The sequence below is a fragment of the Octopus bimaculoides genome, chromosome 25, assembly GCF_046866305.1.
Source record: "Octopus bimaculoides isolate indiv1 chromosome 25, ASM4686630v1, whole genome shotgun sequence".
NCBI classification, from domain to species: Eukaryota; Metazoa; Mollusca; class Cephalopoda; order Octopoda; family Octopodidae; genus Octopus; species Octopus bimaculoides.
The window spans coordinates 33,312,626-33,329,447 of NC_142952.1; the positions used below are offsets into that span (position 1 = coordinate 33,312,626).

The following is a 16,822-nucleotide window of genomic DNA, read 5'->3' on the forward strand; positions in this document are numbered from 1 at the left end:
CACACACACTTATGTTAGGGTTAGAGCTTATTGCATAGAATGGTCAGGTGTACAGCATGTCAGAAAAGGCTAAAAGAGGGGTCAGAAAGCAGCAATAAGTGAAGTGTAGAAAGACGGCCATGATCACCTGAAGTACGTGCAGAGTAGCAAAGATAAACCATAAATATGGAGTGTAAAAGAACGACAAAGATGAAATAGTAGAGAGGCATTTTAAGAGTAGTTTTGGTGGAATTGAGGAATCCTGGAATTTTTTAAACCAATGTATTTATTTTTTTTTTAAATGGTAGGGTGTAACTTCAGAGAGATAGATGTGGCTGCTATTTCTAGCTGGCAGGTCAGCCACTTAAGGATTTCCTCTACCTGCTCAGCTGTTAGGCTGTTGGGAATGCTTCAGTGTAATTTCTACATTCTTCTGGATCGTTCTAGATACACAATCGCTTTTGTTGTGGTTGTTTAGGTTCCAGGTCACACCTGATTAAGCAGACCTATGGTTGAAGGCAATCCAAATGTGACGATCCCATTTAAAATCTTTCAGAGACCCCCACATCATGCACAACATTGAACGTTATCTCTGATTTTTAAAAAAAATGAAAAATTATGAAGGGATTGCAATCATTAATTTTTTTCACTGCTATTTCTAGTAAGTCAGGTTACCACATAGAGGCGTCGTCGTTGACTTGAATCATTTGTTGTTATTGTTAATAACACTTTTCCTCTATTGTTATTGTTGTAGGTGCTTCTGTTGCAGTTATGTATTTGTTACATGATCAGCGATGGCCTTTCGATGCCATGTGATGCAACTGATTCCAACTACGGTGATAATGAATAGGTGTGGCTGTGTGGTAAGAAGCTTGCTTCCTTACCACATGGTTCCCGGTCCAGTCCCGTTGCATGGCACCTCAGGCAACTAGCCACCCCACCCCGCCACCCCCAGTCCAAAATTTCAGGGTGGGTCTATATTAGGAAGGATTATTATTACTAGTGTCTGTCATTACATTCTGATTTCAAATTTCCCTGAGGTCAACTTTGCCTTTCATCCTTTCAGGGTCAATAAAATAAGTACCAGTTACGCACTGGGGATCAGTGTAATTGACTGGCCTCTTCCTCCAAAATTTCAGGCCTTGTGCCTATAATAGAAAGTTTTATTATTATTATTATTATTATTATTATTATTATTATTAAGGCAGCGAGCTGGCAGAATCGTTAGCACATTGGGCGAAATGCTTAGCGGTATTTCATCTGCTGCTACATTCTAAGTTCAAATTCCGAGGTTGACTTTGCCTTTCATCCTTTCAGGGCCGATGAAATAAGTACCAGTTATGCACTGGGGTCAATGTAATCGACTTAATCCCTTCCCCCAAATTTGAGGCCTTGTGCTTCTAGCAGAAAAGATTATTATTATTATTATTATTATTATTATCATTATTATTATTATTATTATTATTATTATTATTATTAAGGCAGTGAGCTGGCACAATCGTTAGCACACCAGGTGAAATGCTTAGTAGAAAGGATTATTATTATTATTAATCCTATTATTGTTATTATTAAGCTGAACACCAACAATAATACCAACAATCTACCTAGCTGGAGACAATGTACACACACAGTATATAGATGTTAATGTTCACCATTTAGGCAAACACTCTCTTTAGGTACTGATTACAGGAAATGTCTACAGTGACTGACTGGATGGATGGATTGTGAAGATGTTGACTGCAATGACAGCCTGACATAGGTTCGCAACCAGGGTCCTTATGATCCTTGGTGTGGGTCCACATATGATTTCATTGTTAAAATTTACGTGGAGTAAATTGGTTATAATTCCATAATACACATAATTATTTTTAACGACTTTTTTTTTATATAGTTCCTAATAATATTTAATTATAAAAATGTAATGGAAATTTTAAAACATCAAATGGGTATGAGGGGCCGTCCGAGTAAAATAGGAACCAAAAAGGTCCATAGACAAAGAAGGGTCAAAACCACGGTCTCAGAGAAATGGTGTGTAGATATTGACTGGATGGACAGAGGCTATACATAGATGTTGATAGATGATCACGGTGTATAAATGTCGACTGAATAGACAGACGGTGTATATATGTTGACTGGCAGATATATACAGGGTGTGTACATGTTCAATGGTTAAACAGACAGATTGTATAGATGCTGGTTGTTTTGCAAGATGTAGTGTGTAGATATTGACTGGATAGATGATGTGTAGATGCTGTACATGTAGACAGGTGCAGCAAGTATATATGGACTGCATAGACAGGTACAGTGTATAGCTATAGTCTGGTGAAACAGATATAGTGTGTATATATGGACTGGATTGTCAGGTGCATTGATTATATATGGACTAGCCAGACAGGTGTAGTGTGTAAAATGTTGATTGTGTAGACAGAGTTTATGAATTGGAAAGGAACAAAGACAGTTTGCCTACGTTGATTAATATGTATACATTGTGCAGGGGTTGATTGGATACACATATACATATCCTGTAGATGTTGACGAGATAGACACGCATCCTGCATATGTGGATTGGATGAGCTCAACCTAGAGTTTTGTAAGCTGTAGAAGCACAAGGTGTAGATGCTGAGGTAAACATCCTGTTGATGTGAATTAGATACACACACATGCATACACACTGCAGATGTTGACTAGATAGATGCATTTAAGGATATATATATATATATATATATATATATATATATATATATATACACACGCCTCTTCATCACATACAGGTGTGGATTTAACCGCAATAACACACAGGCAATATGTATCCACACACACACTTCCCGAGTGTCATACTAATACATCCTTTTGTTGTTTACACCACCTGTCCTCGTCTGTTGTTGTTTTTTCGTACATTCTCCCCTATATACATGTATATATATGATACATATGTACACACACACACACACACACACACACACACACACGTATCATAATAGAGAGAAGATTAATCTTTTAGTGAATATTTACAAATGTGACAAATAATAACAACAACAATAACAACAACAGAAACAGGTCCTCCCCCCAACCCCACCCCAACCCCCTGCCCGCCACCATTTCCTGCTTGTTCTCCAATCAAATGTCATTGTTATCTTCCTTTGTATCTTCCATCTATTCTGGAGCAGCTCACCTTTCACCACCACCATCGCCATCACCATCTCTCTTCTCTTCCAAACAGCTCCTCTCTCTCTCTCTCTCTCATCTGTTGTTGCAACCACCTCGTCCTCATCTCTGCACCATGTTTTCTTCACCTCATCTACCTCTCTCTCTCTCTCTCTCTCTCTTTCTCCTTCTCTTCCCATCTTCCTTTTGGATTTCATTTCATATTTATTTCATTTCCTAGTCTTCCTCCAATCTCATCACCACCACCACCACCATCTCCACCACCACCATCAACAGAAGAAGCTTCTACATGGCCAGTCAACTTGCTAGAAATAGTAGCTGAATCCCCCTTCATATCGCCCTCTTGTATCTTAGAACACATTGGATGGTATTGTCCAAGGTAAACTATGCATGAATAAGGGTTGGAATGGTCATGGCTGGAATGCTTTTCATTGTAGGTCTGCTTGATCAGGACTAAATACCAGCAGGCACCACCATCATCATTGCCATCTTCATTATCATCAATAACAACCTCTATTACTGCCACCACAACCACCACCACCACCACCACCACCACCACCACCACCACCATCATCACCTCTATCGTCATCATCATCGTCATCATAAAAACATCTCTGCAACGCCACCACCACCACCACCACTACCAACAACAGCAGCTATGAGAGAACATCGACATAAGTCTCTTAAACTGCTGAAAATAGCAGCAAAACCACATTGTGCTCTATCGAAAAAACAAGGACTCATTCGATAACATAGCATAATAGTCTTGTTCTGTCTATGTAAGAAGAGGTGGTCATGCCTGGAATGGCTCTCCTCTTCCATCAGGGTTGACCTGGGGATGGGGATAAACTACAACACTACATCTTCCCTTCCTCCTATTGTTGCGCCCAGCACCACCACCACCACCACCACTACCAAATCAATAAATACATCATCAGCATCATCAGTACCATCGTTGCCATCATCATCATCATCATCATCATCATCATCATCACTATTGCTACCACTGACATCATCAATAAATATATCAGCACTACCACCACCACCACCACTGCCACCGCCACCACAGCCTCTGCTGCCATTGATATCAATAAATAACATCACATCCCCGACCCACCACCACCACCACCATTGCCAATAATTCATCACCACCCCCATCATCATCAGTAACTACATCACCCCCTCCACCTCCACCATCATCAATAAATAACAAGCACCACCACCACTACCACCACCACCACCACCACTGCCACAGTGTCAGTAACTACACTGCCGTCACCACCACCAACCCAATCAATAACTATGTCATCACCACCACCACCACCACCACCACCATCAATAAATCATCACCACCCTCATAAACAAATACATCCTCACCACCAACACCCCCGTCATCACAAACCAGTGAAGGGGCCTCTGTGTTGTTGCTCGACCTGCTAGAAATAGCAGGCAAATATCCCTCGGATCACACGTGATAAGCTTAGGATAAATAACGTGGTTCTGGATTCCTTGAGGAAAATAAAGGAATAAATCAATGGGATGGTCATGATCGGAATGTTCTAGATGATCGTAAAGTCTGCTTGAGCAAGGCTTGACCTGGGGCTAAACTAAACAACACCTCCACCCAACATCACCATCATCACCAATTACATGAATAAATATGTAATCATCACTGCCACCACCACCACCACCACCACAATTAGCCCCACATCTCCACCACCAACACCATCACCGCCTGCACAATCATGGTAGTCACTACTGCCACCACTACTACCACTGCCACCATTGTCACCACAACCACTGCTACCACCAACACCGTCATCTCTACGTCTCCGCCCTCATCCCTACCACCACCACCACCAATCGTCTTTAATTCTCTCTGTGATAGGTTTTTGATAACGCTGCCCCCCCCACACACACACACTCTCTCCACCTGTTGTCTTATAATAATGTGTTATTGTACGTTTGTCTTGTTATTTATATTGATGATGATGATGACGATGATGGTGATGACGATGATGATGATAATGACAATGATTGTTGCTCTTCAAAATATTCTGGCTGTTTTTTTATGTTGGTGTTATTTGTTGTTTTTTTTTCGGGGTTGATTTGAGCCCATCCCTTCCCCCTTCCCCCTTCCCCTGCCCTACACAGCTCTGATCAAGCAGACACCTACGGCTCTCCGGCCATGGCCATCCAGTCTTATTTCTTTTAGACGTAGTGCATTCTGGAACTGCTATCATCCTATGCATTCCTTTTTTCTTCTTTCCTTCCTTCCTTCCTTCCTGTCCCCCTCCTCCCCACCCAAATGTTGTAGCGGGGGGGGTGATTTGAAAGAGATGTGATTTGGCTGCTATTTCTTGCAGGTCGAAGAATTCCCATCGAGGCTTCCTCGTTGGTTTGTTTATATTGCTGGTTGGTTTATTACTACTGCTGCTGCTACTGATGATGATGATGATGATGATGATGTTGTTGTTTGTTGCAGCTGGGATTGTTGATGTCGCTGCTCCTGTTTCTTCTGTTGTTATTGTTGTTGGTGTTGTTGCTGCTGCTGCAATAGTTGTACTACCTACTGTACTGGAAGGTAATTGGCTGTGAGGGAAGCCAATTGCGGGAGAGGAAGGAGGGAGAGGCAGAGGCAGAGAAAGTGAGGTGAGAGAGACAGAAAGGGAAAATAAGGGAGTGAGGTGGGGGGGACTGGTGTAGAGAAAGAGAAAGTGTAGTGTTTGGTTGTGAGCAGAGGAGAGATTGAAGGGCAGAAAAAAAAGGAGAGGGAGCCAGTGAGAAAGGGGGAGTGAGGAAGAGGGGAAAAGAATAAGAAACAAAACGTGAGGGGTGGGCAGAGGAGAAGGAACTACTAGCATTTGAACTGACAAAATAAATTACACACCTTCCTTCTCCATATCACACACGCGCGCGCGTGCGCATGTACACACACATGCGCGTGCACATACATGTATGCACTGATACACTGATACACAAAGAAAACAGTGAGGTTTACATCTTTGTTGAGAGCTGTGTCAGTTGCTGCACACTGCATACTTGATGCATCTCGTCCGACTGACATCTCTGCATATGCGTGCATATCTCTGATGCAGCTGTCAAGCCTGTTTCATCAGTTGTCACCATGGACCTGCTTAACGATAATTATCTATTCATCCCTCGGGTATCGCTAAAGACTTACGGTAGGTCACGTTGTTGTTGTTGTTGTTGTTGTTGTTGTTGTTGTTGATGATGATGCTGTTGTTGATAGCTGTGTTGATGATGATGGTGATGCTGATGATGATGGTGATGCTGATGATGATGGTGATGTTGATGATGATGGTGGCAGTGGTTGTTGTTGATAGTGTTGTAGGTGGTGGTGGTGGTGATGGTGGTAATGTTGTTGTTGCTGATGATGTTGATGCTACTGTTGATGTTGTTGTTGTTGTTGGTTATCATTGCTACTGTTGTTGTTCGTCTTCGACTGAACCCCCATCAAACTAACTGGTGCATGATCACAGATAATCCAGCCAGGCCCATCCCATCTTGCTTTTAGAGATCCACAAGACAACACCATCTGATGCAACCTGCCCTGAATCAAATACAGTAGTAGGGTGTTTGTTGGGGGTAATTTGGCTCTATTTCTAGCAGATTAAGTGACCACACACAGACTCCCTCCTTTGCTGGTTTCAATTGTTGTTCTTGTCGTTCGTGTTGTTGTTTTCTTGGTGGTGTTTGTGATGTTAGTGTTGGTGGTCATTCTGTTGTTTGTTATGTTTGTGATAGTGTTGCTATTATTAATTATGGGTTTGTTGTGATATCGGTGTTGGTGGTGTGTCTGTGTTGTTTAGCCCCCAAATCAATGCTGACCAAACAGAACTGGACCCCAAAGATGCACCGATGCACAGAACATATCGAGCACTGCATTATTCAGTGTGTTTTACATTTATTTTTTAAGACGGGAGAATGTAATTTGAGGAAGATTTGGCTACTATTTCTAGCAAGTTTAGACTCCCTGTTGACTTGTTGCTGCTGTGTTTTGAGTCATCATTGTTGTTGTTGTTGTTGTTGTTGTTGCTGAGAGATTTTATTGATGTTAGTAGTTGTTGTCATGGCGGTGTTGGTGCTAGTAAAGGTGGTGGTTGTGCTGGTTTTGATTGTGGTGGTAGCAGTTGTGATGATGATGATGATGATGATGATGATAGTGGTGTTGGTGGTAGTGCTATTGTTTGTTTTCTTAACAGTGGTGGTGGTGGTGGTGGTAGCCTGGTGGTGGCAGTTTTGGTTGTGGTAGTAGTAGTGGTGGTGGTAGTTTTGGATGATGGTTGTGATGGAGGTGGTAATATTGGTTGTGGTGGAGGTGGTAATATTGGTTGTGGTGGAGGGTCTGTTGTGGTGTCAATGGTGCCAGTTGTAATGGTGGTGGTAGTTTTGGTTGTGGTAGTGGTGGTGGTGGTAGTTTTGGTTGTGGTGGTGGTGGAGGGTCTGTTGTGGTGTCAATGGTGCCAGTTGTGGTGGTAATAGTTGTGGTTGTTGTTGCTTAGCAAACCTGATGGTGATAGTTGTGTGACTAATGTTGTTATCGTTGTTTAACCCCAGGCCCATCCATAATCAAACACATCTGTGATGAAAGACATCCCAGCCATGACCATTTCATCATATCTCTCTCAGACTACCTTATCCAATGTTCCCATCTTTTCCTCTCTTTTCTTTAAAACAGTAAGGTGTGGTTTGGAGGAAGATTTGGTTGCTATTTCTAGCATATCAAGGACCCTTATAGAAACTCCCTTCTTGTTGTTGGTGTTACTGTTGTTGTTGTTACTGCTCTGTCCTTTGGTAGTAGTGGTGGTGGTGGTGGTAGTATGGCTTATGATGATGTCATTGTTGCTTGTTGATTTTAATAATGTTAATGTTGTTATTGCATAGACACCCCCCCCCCATAGTCATCCCTGATCTAGAATATATTTGATCAAAGGGGCTCCAACCATGACCATCTCCTCTTCATTTTCGGGATATGTACAACTATATTATCTGACATTCCTTTTGCTTATTCAAATGAGATTTAGCTGCTATTTCTTGCAATTCAAATATTCACATAAGGTTCTCTCAGTTGCCTCACTGTTGCAGATGTTGTTGTTGTTGTTGTTTAGCACCTTGGTTACTCCAGATCAAGGAGACCTTATAATCATAAGCATTCCTATCCTGACCATCCCATCGTTTTTGTATTTTTTTCTTTTTATTCACACTGCATCTATGGTTATATGAGGGTATGCTGAAAGTTCCTGGCTTGGGATAAAAGAAAATACACGAAGATCAATTAATTATGATTTTATTCAACATATTTCCCTCTCAGATTCACTCACTTATTGCGGCAGTCCTTCGGTTTTTCTAAACCCTGTTAAAGAACGCAGAAGGTTGGACCTCCAACCAGGCTTTTGTGATACCCTTAAAGCCAGGAACTTTCCAGCACCCCCTTGTATATATTTTTTAAAGATAGTGAATTAGGATTTGAGGGAGGTTTGGTTGCTATATTTAACAGGATGATCAACCTCACAGGTGCTCTCACCTCTCTGTTGGTTTGTTATTGTTGATAGTGGTGGTCGTGGTGATACTGCAGTCAGTGGTGCTGGTTGTACATATCTGTGATGTTAGAGGTGTTGTTTATGATGATGATGATAATGTTAGTAATAGTGGTGGTGGTGGTGGTGGTGGTGGTGGTGTGCATACTGCAGCTGCAGTCGTTGCTTATGCGATCCTTGATGCAACAGTTGGTGCATTGTGGAGCTATGTCAAACAGCTGTCGCTGCATGTTAGATGGATTGCTCCACCATCGACCCCGTAACATCGCCGTACTACCACCTTCTGGTCACAAAAGGGAGGTTGGTGGCTGGGGAAAAAGCAGTTGCATGGTTGGTGAACCTACGGAAAAGATTGTGGATGGACACTACTTTCCTCTCAAGCAAAGCCTACATCAAGTTTTTCAAATTCCACTTGAAGAGGAAAGTGAAAGTAGAGGTGGGTAGTGCTGTCGTCAGGAAAATTTAACAAAAGGTGAATGAGATGACGAGGAAGGCTTGAGTGAATCAAGACTGTTTTTAGCCTGTACCTGTTAGCTGGGGAATACAAGTGGGAAAGAGCATTTACCCTTCGTAACCAGAACAGTTTTGGATCTGTGGGTATTCCTTAATTAATCCCTAAGTGGTGGTCTTCGCTTTTTTTTAGGAGTTTACCCTCATGCACACGGTGCATACTGTTGGTTTTTCATTTCATTCTATTCCAGTGTGAATTCTTCTGCCCCTTTTTTTATAACCTGTCCCTACAGTGTCCCCTCACTTACCACCTTTGTGGCGATAATTAAGGACTGATTATTGTAAGTGTTAGGTTGCTGAAGACTGGTTCTTTGGATTCATCCTTGCAACCAACATACTTGACAATAATGGGTGCAGATTCTTCAGTTCTGCTGACAAATCTTTATTTAGATTCTGAGTTCAAATTCTGCTGAGGTCTACTCTATTTTTCATCATTTCAGGGTCGATTAAACAAGTACTAGTGGAGCACTGGGGTTGATGTAATCAACTAGCCCCCTCCCCCTAAATTTCAGGCCTTGTGCTGATAGTAGAAAGGATTATTATTATTATTTTTAGAATAAAAGCAGTCATTTATTTATATATATCTGATGGAATATGAAGATATTCCAGACCGGAGTTTGTATTCATCTCGACCAAAAAATGTTGCTCTGAGTGATGACAGCAGTGTTAGGGTGGGGTGCCAACATCTGGAGGGTGGAGTACCAACATCTGGAGGGTAGGGTACCAACATCTGGAGGGTGGAGTACCAACATCTGGAGGGTGGGCTGCCAACATCTGGAAGGTGGGGTGCCAACATCTGGGAATTTTGTTGTTGATGTTGTTGTTTGATACTAATGCTTCTCTGTAGGATTGTTGGTTGTGTTGTTATGCTTGTTTAACCCCAGGTCAGCACTGTTCAAGCTAGTAAACTGGTAGTCATGGGTGACTGCTGGTCTTCCATAAACAACCTTGTCTGGACTTGTGCCTCGGAGGGAAACTTTCTTGGATCAACTCCATGGCCATTCATGACCAAAGGGATTCTCTACCCTTTATACTATGTACATATAATGGTGTGGAGAGGAGAGGCTGGTATGCATGGGCGACTACTGGTCTTCCATAAAAAAACCTTGCCTGGACTTATGCCTTGGAGGTGGGGATAACTTTCTAAGTGCAATCCCATGATCATTCATGACCAAAGGGTGTCTTTACCATTTTCAGATTGGTGTAGTCTTGGCTGTGTGGTTAAGAAGTTTGCTTTTCAACCATGAGGTTTTGGGTTCAGCCACACTGCATGTATGTCTTCTACTAACAGCCCTAGACCAATCGATGCTTTGTAAGTGAATTTGGTACACAGAAATTGTACAGACCATCTTTAGCTCAGCAATTATTTTTCCATGCAATCACAGAATGTAACATTCACAAGCACACATACACATATACACTTAGCTGCAAGCAGTCTCCCCACCACAACTTCGCTCACATCATCATCAACAAAACCAACAACACTAGCATAATGTTGACCAATTGTACTAAGGCATTGGTTCTGTTATCCAAACGGAACATCGACAATGTGACAGTAAGATTGACATAACGCAGAAATGTGGCTTATTTAACCATTTTCATACCATCACCCCCATCTGAAGATGCCCCTGGTTCTACAATACAAAATTTACTGTTTTAAAAGTGATCTAAATTAAAACCTTCCATCGAATTTTCATATCAGTTTATGTTCCAAACACCAGTTTGATAATAACGAAGTTATTTTACTAATTTCTTCATTAGCCAGCTTAATAATAACAAAGACCTAAATTCTTAATTATTTTCAGAATTAATTAGAAAAAAGACAGTATATTTTAACAAATTTATGGTAACAAAAAGGTTAAAGTGATCTAAACAATGCCTTGTGAATGAATTTATATGACAGAACCGTAAACTTTGTGGAAGCCTCCCTCCCCCCCACACACACATGTACATGCTCTCACACAAACACACACACTCACAATAACACGCATACACACATACACACACATGCACACACACACCAATACACTCATGCAAACACACATGCACACACACACAAATGCATACATGCACGCATGCACACAAACACACACGCACAGGCACATATTATTGTGACCCTAAGAATTTCCAAAATTTTGAGGGAACATGAAATAATTCTTTCTTGAAATTGGACATAGAATTAATAGCATGTAAGTATTTACCCGATATTCACCTGCTATTATTTCTAGCTTTTTATGAGCTTCAAGATCCAATCTATGCAAAGAATTGGTGGGTGGGGTGGGGGTTGCGTGCGTGCACGTGTGAACGATTCATATTTCCATTTCCTCGTATCTCCATGTGTTTCCACTGATTAATTGTAATCAATGGTGTCTCTCTCCATGCAGACGGCAGATTGTTTGCTTGCAGGTTGCTGCTCTGACAGCTGCGTCCAGGCTTCTTGACATGTCTTAACATGTGTTATCTTTGCAAAGACAAAAAAAAAAAAACATGTATTTAAACAGTTTCATTCGTTTCCTCTTCTCCTCACAATCCATGTCCAGGCTGTTTGTTGCTCAGTAGCCTGGAAAGGTTTTTACCTTGCTTGAAAATAGGTCAGGCTTCTGGCCCTAGAAAACTGCTTCAGTGTAATCTTGTCTGACCCATGCAAGCACAGAAAAGAAGACGTTAAACCCATTAGCATCCAGGGTATTCTGTCAAATGTAATGTTTATTTATTAACATTTTTTAAAATATAAATCATGTATTATCTTGTAGCTTAGGGATTTTAAAGACGTGATTGTTTATTTTTAGAATGGCATTGCAGGGTAAATGCAAGATGCTGGATATGGCTAGTTTGAACATAAAGCAGGCTATTTGGGCTCAATATGGCCAGTTTAGATGTTAAAGGGATAAAATAGTGATGATGATATATATATATATATATATATATATATGTATGTATGTGTTTATGTTTGCCCCTGTGGTATAGGGTGGGAGCGTAGTGATATAATTGCCATAAAACCTTTAAAGATGGTGCTGAAGCATGGGCATAGTCCAGTGGTTGAAGCCAGTAAAAGAATGTACCTTCTCCACCTCTCTGTAATCTCTTTATTTCTTCTTTTCTCACCCCTTCTCTCTATTTCTCCATCTCTCTCACTTTCTACCTCTGTCATCTTTTCCCCTTATCTTGCTCTCTCCCCTACCCTTTTGCCTATTATACCCTTCCCATGGGGTCACTAACTCCCTATAACTCCTTTCCTAGGTCCTTTTCCTGGAAAACAGTTTCTTGTAGTTTCACAGTACTTCTGTTAATGTCATAAGCTATTATAAAATACGCAGTTGTAATCACATGCCTATCTTGTTCAAAGCACCTAATGATGTTGCTGGGATGAGATCAGTATTATTACAGGAAACCAAGTTAATTACACAGCTCCTACTAATGCCATTATTCCTCCGTTTACCTAAGTAGGTTAATTACATGTGACTACCAATGATGTCATCATTCCTCTGACGGTGCACGTGTGTCACTGAGATGTCACATAGTGATGTAACTGTTTCTTTTCCACAATACATCCATACCTCAGATATCTCAACATAATATTATTTAAACAAGATCTGAAGGGTCCTATGGATATTTAATTAGCCATTCTGAATAATACTAGCATTACCATTTTCTCTTTTGTTTACAATTATTAAAAATGAGGTGGAGGCGCAATGGCCCAGTGGTTAGGGCAGCGGACTCGCGGTCATAGGATTGCAGTTTCGATTCCCAGACCGGGCGTTGTGAGTGTTTATTGAGCGAAAATACCTGAAGCTCCACGAGGCTCTGGCAGGGGATGGTGGCGAACCCTGCTGTACTCTTTCTCCACAACTTTCTCTCACTCTTACTTCCTGTTTCTGGTTGTGCCTGTAATCCAAAGGGTCAGCCTTGTCACACTCTGTGTCACGCTGAATATCCCTGAGAACTACGTTAAGGGTACACGTGTCTGTGGGATCGCGGTTTCGATTTCCAGACTGAGCTTTGTAAGTGTTTATTGAGCGAAAACACGAAGCTCCAGCAGGGTTGTGATGGCAAACCCTGCTGTACTCTTCCACCACAACTTTCTCTCACTCTTTCTTCCTGTTTCTGTTGTACCTGTATCTCAAAGGGGACAGCCTTGTCACACTCTGTGTCACGCTGAATCTCCCCGAGAACTACGTTAAGGGTACACGTGTCTGTGGGGTGCTCAGCCACTTGCACGTTAATTTCGCAAGCAGGTTGTTCCGTTGATCGGATCAACTGGAACCCTCGATGTCGTAAGCGAAGGAGCGCCAACAACAAAACAAAATTAAAAATGAATTTGCAATGACTGAGGAATTTGTTGTACTGCTAGAATACCAAGGTATTGCTGGCATTGTTGCAATGGTCACATGTCCAGTAGTTTGATCTCTGTTGGTCACTTTGAAATAGCATCATCATTTAATGTCCACTTTTCCATGCATGCATGAGTCTGATGGAATATCTTAAGGTAAATTTTCTACAGCCCCATGCACTTCTTGTTGCTAACCTTCTCCTGTTTACAAGCGAAACAATGTTTCCCTATAAGTAGACATGTTTTTCACAGAAGACTTGATATGAATACTCGCTTATGTGAAGACAATACTCATTGACAACCATCATTTGATATCTAGACAAGGGTACACATGTGCAAACACACACACACACACACACACACACACAGAGTTACTGACAGCTTAGTAGCATGACAAAAAAATTGTTGATGACTTCAGTCATTCTACAACTTTAGTACATATACACCACCAATTTTCTGGCAACCGATGGTCCAGCACCTCTTTTAATCTGAGCGGATTACAAGGAGGAACTTGATAGTCCTGTGGCCACCAGTTTAGTTCACTGCATGACCACAGGTGATATTGTGTGTACCACTTGTTTACAGCCATTATCTACTCTGCACTTGTTAGTGGTAATACAAAAATTTTGAGAGATTCTCTGCGTATTTAGCTTAAAGTTAGCCTTAGTTCTGGCTGTGACCGGTCAGAGACCTGAGAGCTTCAATAATAGTGTGAAATGTAAACAGCAGTCAGTGCCATCCCAAGATAAAGTTGAACTGTTGAAAGAAATGAACCATGGTGTTCTGGTCCAGGCCATGTGACACAATTTTGCTTGGACGAAACATTTAAAAAGATAGCCAAGTTAAATCTGTGCTCTGTAACTTCAACTTGGAACATCTCAGATGCCCCACCTGCAAAATCTGAAATACAAGATGCCTGGAAAGCAGTAATGCTGCTGCGTTCTTTGCAAATATAGTAATTAATAAATGTAGTAATGTAATGCCCAACTTTCTGTATTTCATTAATTAAATTTATATTTAAAACATTGTATTTGTTTAAACTTCTGGCACTTCGTAATATGTTAGACACATGGGAAGAGTATAATGAGTCGCTTAGAAGTGTGTTGATGAATTCTTCTTCTTATTATTATTGAGTGAGAGAGCAGTGCACACCATCAAAGTGACACTGGGGTAAAATGTATGAACCCCGGTATACCCATCATGACTACCCATCTGAATAGAGTACACCAGACACATGCATCACAACCATATGTGCCCAACATGGTGATCTCATATCAAGATAAACAACGCATGACCTCGCAGGTGGAGCCCAGTTAGAATTTTCTTCAGGTTGAGTAGCCCATCCTGCTCAAAAGGTCCCTGAATAAGGGTTGTTTAAGGATGTTGAACGAAACACCCATGTTTCCAAAGGTGAGTCATCCAAACCCCAAAGAATTCCTCTCAACACATGGCTATGATGCTCTCCCGCTACTTCTGCTCATGATCAGAGATGTAAATATCGCCAGCCACTAAGGGACATGCTCAACTGGTTAAGGTCAAACAACTGAGAAGCAAATCTGTGGAACTGAGCAGAATGTTTGCTGTAGCCCATCTTTTATAAATAAAGAATTATTATAATTATTATTTACTTTTAATCTCATGTTTGTTACAATCACTCACGGAGACACACCCAGTATCCTAGGGCGAGTGATTATTATTATTATTATGTGACCACGGACAGTCCAGCAAAACAGTTACTCCATCAAAGTTTTACATTCAAGGATACTGGGAAATCAATGGTGTAGCTATAATGTGTCTGTATTTTATTGCTAAATGGTTAAGAAATTTGCTTTGTAACCATGAAGTCTCTGATTCAAAATGCTGCAAAAAAAAAAAAATAGAAAAAGAATCTCTGGCATCTTTGTTCACCTGTATGCATTTGTACAGTGTACAGATCTGTTACAAGTAATCAAGTTTGTTGCTGTTACCATGACTGTGATGAGAAAGCTAACAGTATTGACAATCAAGAGAGAAAAAAAAAACAAACAAGATTTTACAGTGTCTCGGCTGTCGACTTCAAAGATTGCACAAGACTATAACAGTTTTATCAATTGAATGACATAAAAAAGAAAAACCTCAACAAATGTGCTTGTGTTTTTATTTTTTTTTATATATATACTTTTTTCTGTATTCTTTCACATAATTATATTCAATATGACTTCTATTGTTTATGATCAGGTACACCCCTCAAACAATCAATTATCTGAACGAAATTTTCTCAGTCTGTCTCAGATAATTGAAGTCTTACTGTGTACTCTCTTAATTACATATCCCTAATAATGACACTGTGTCTCTGTCTGGGTTCTGCTTTACTCTACACAGCACATAATGATCTCAGTAAGTTTTTTCTATGTCACAATAGTCATGCAGAATATATTAGGTTATTTATTATACATTACTTAATGATGTCATCTGAGTTCTTGCTTCACCAGTCATAGATTTTTATTAATGTACAGCTTGCTCGCGACATCTTTATGTCTCTCACTTCACTCTCATTCTCTTTATTTATTTATCCTCCTCATCATCAACATTGTTTAACATCTGTTTTCCATCCTGGCATGGGTTAGATGGTTTGACATGGAGCTGGCCAACTGGGAGCTGTCCAGACTCCAATTGTACATTGTGGCATGCTTTCCATGACTGGATGCCCTTCTTAACACCAGCCACTTAACAGAGTCTGCTGGATGCATTTTACATGCAACTGGCATATATATATATATATATATATATATATACTTTTTATTTTGCGCCCTTTTAAAGCCTAGCCAGGCTCACGGGCCCGGTTTCCTGATTTCTATGGCGTATGTGTTCCCCCCAGCTGGACGGGATGCCAGTCCATCGCAGCGTTACTCAAGAAACAAGAAGAAAGTGTGAGAGAAAGTTGGGGCAAAAGAGAAAAACAGGGGTCGCCACCCCCCCCCCTGCCAGAGCCTTGTGGAGATTTCGGTATTTTTCGCTCAATAAACACACACAATGCCCGGTCTGGGAATAGAAAGCGCGATACTCCGACTGCGTGTCCACTGCCCTAACCACCAGGCCATTGCGCCTCTCTCTCTCTCTCTCTCTCTCTATCTCTCTCTCTCTCTCTATCTCTCTCTCTCTCTATCTCTCTCTCTCTCTCTATCTCTCTCTCTCTCTATCTCTCTCTCTCTCTCTCTCTCTCTCTCTCTCTCTCTCTCTCTATATATATATATATATATATATATATATATATATATATATATATATATATATATAC

At 40.9% G+C, this 16,822-nt stretch overlaps 1 protein-coding gene across 30 annotated transcripts in view; it reads left to right on the forward strand.

The window, feature by feature from the left end:
• The window catches only part of LOC106877320 (oxidation resistance protein 1), a 365,865-nt gene that overhangs the window by 223,497 nt on the left and 125,546 nt on the right, over positions 1–16,822 (forward strand). For 8 of the 30 annotated variants that reach the window (XM_089342178.1, XM_089342189.1, XM_089342183.1 and 5 more), the window contains exon 1: positions 6,105–6,329. The exons of the other annotated variants lie outside the window; for them this stretch is intronic. In XM_089342178.1, coding sequence (XP_089198304.1) covers positions 6,272–6,329 — 58 coding nt within the window. In that variant the 5' untranslated portion in view covers positions 6,105–6,271. Of the gene's footprint in view, positions 1–6,104; positions 6,330–16,822 lie in introns of those variants that run through there. 30 annotated transcript variants of the gene reach the window in all.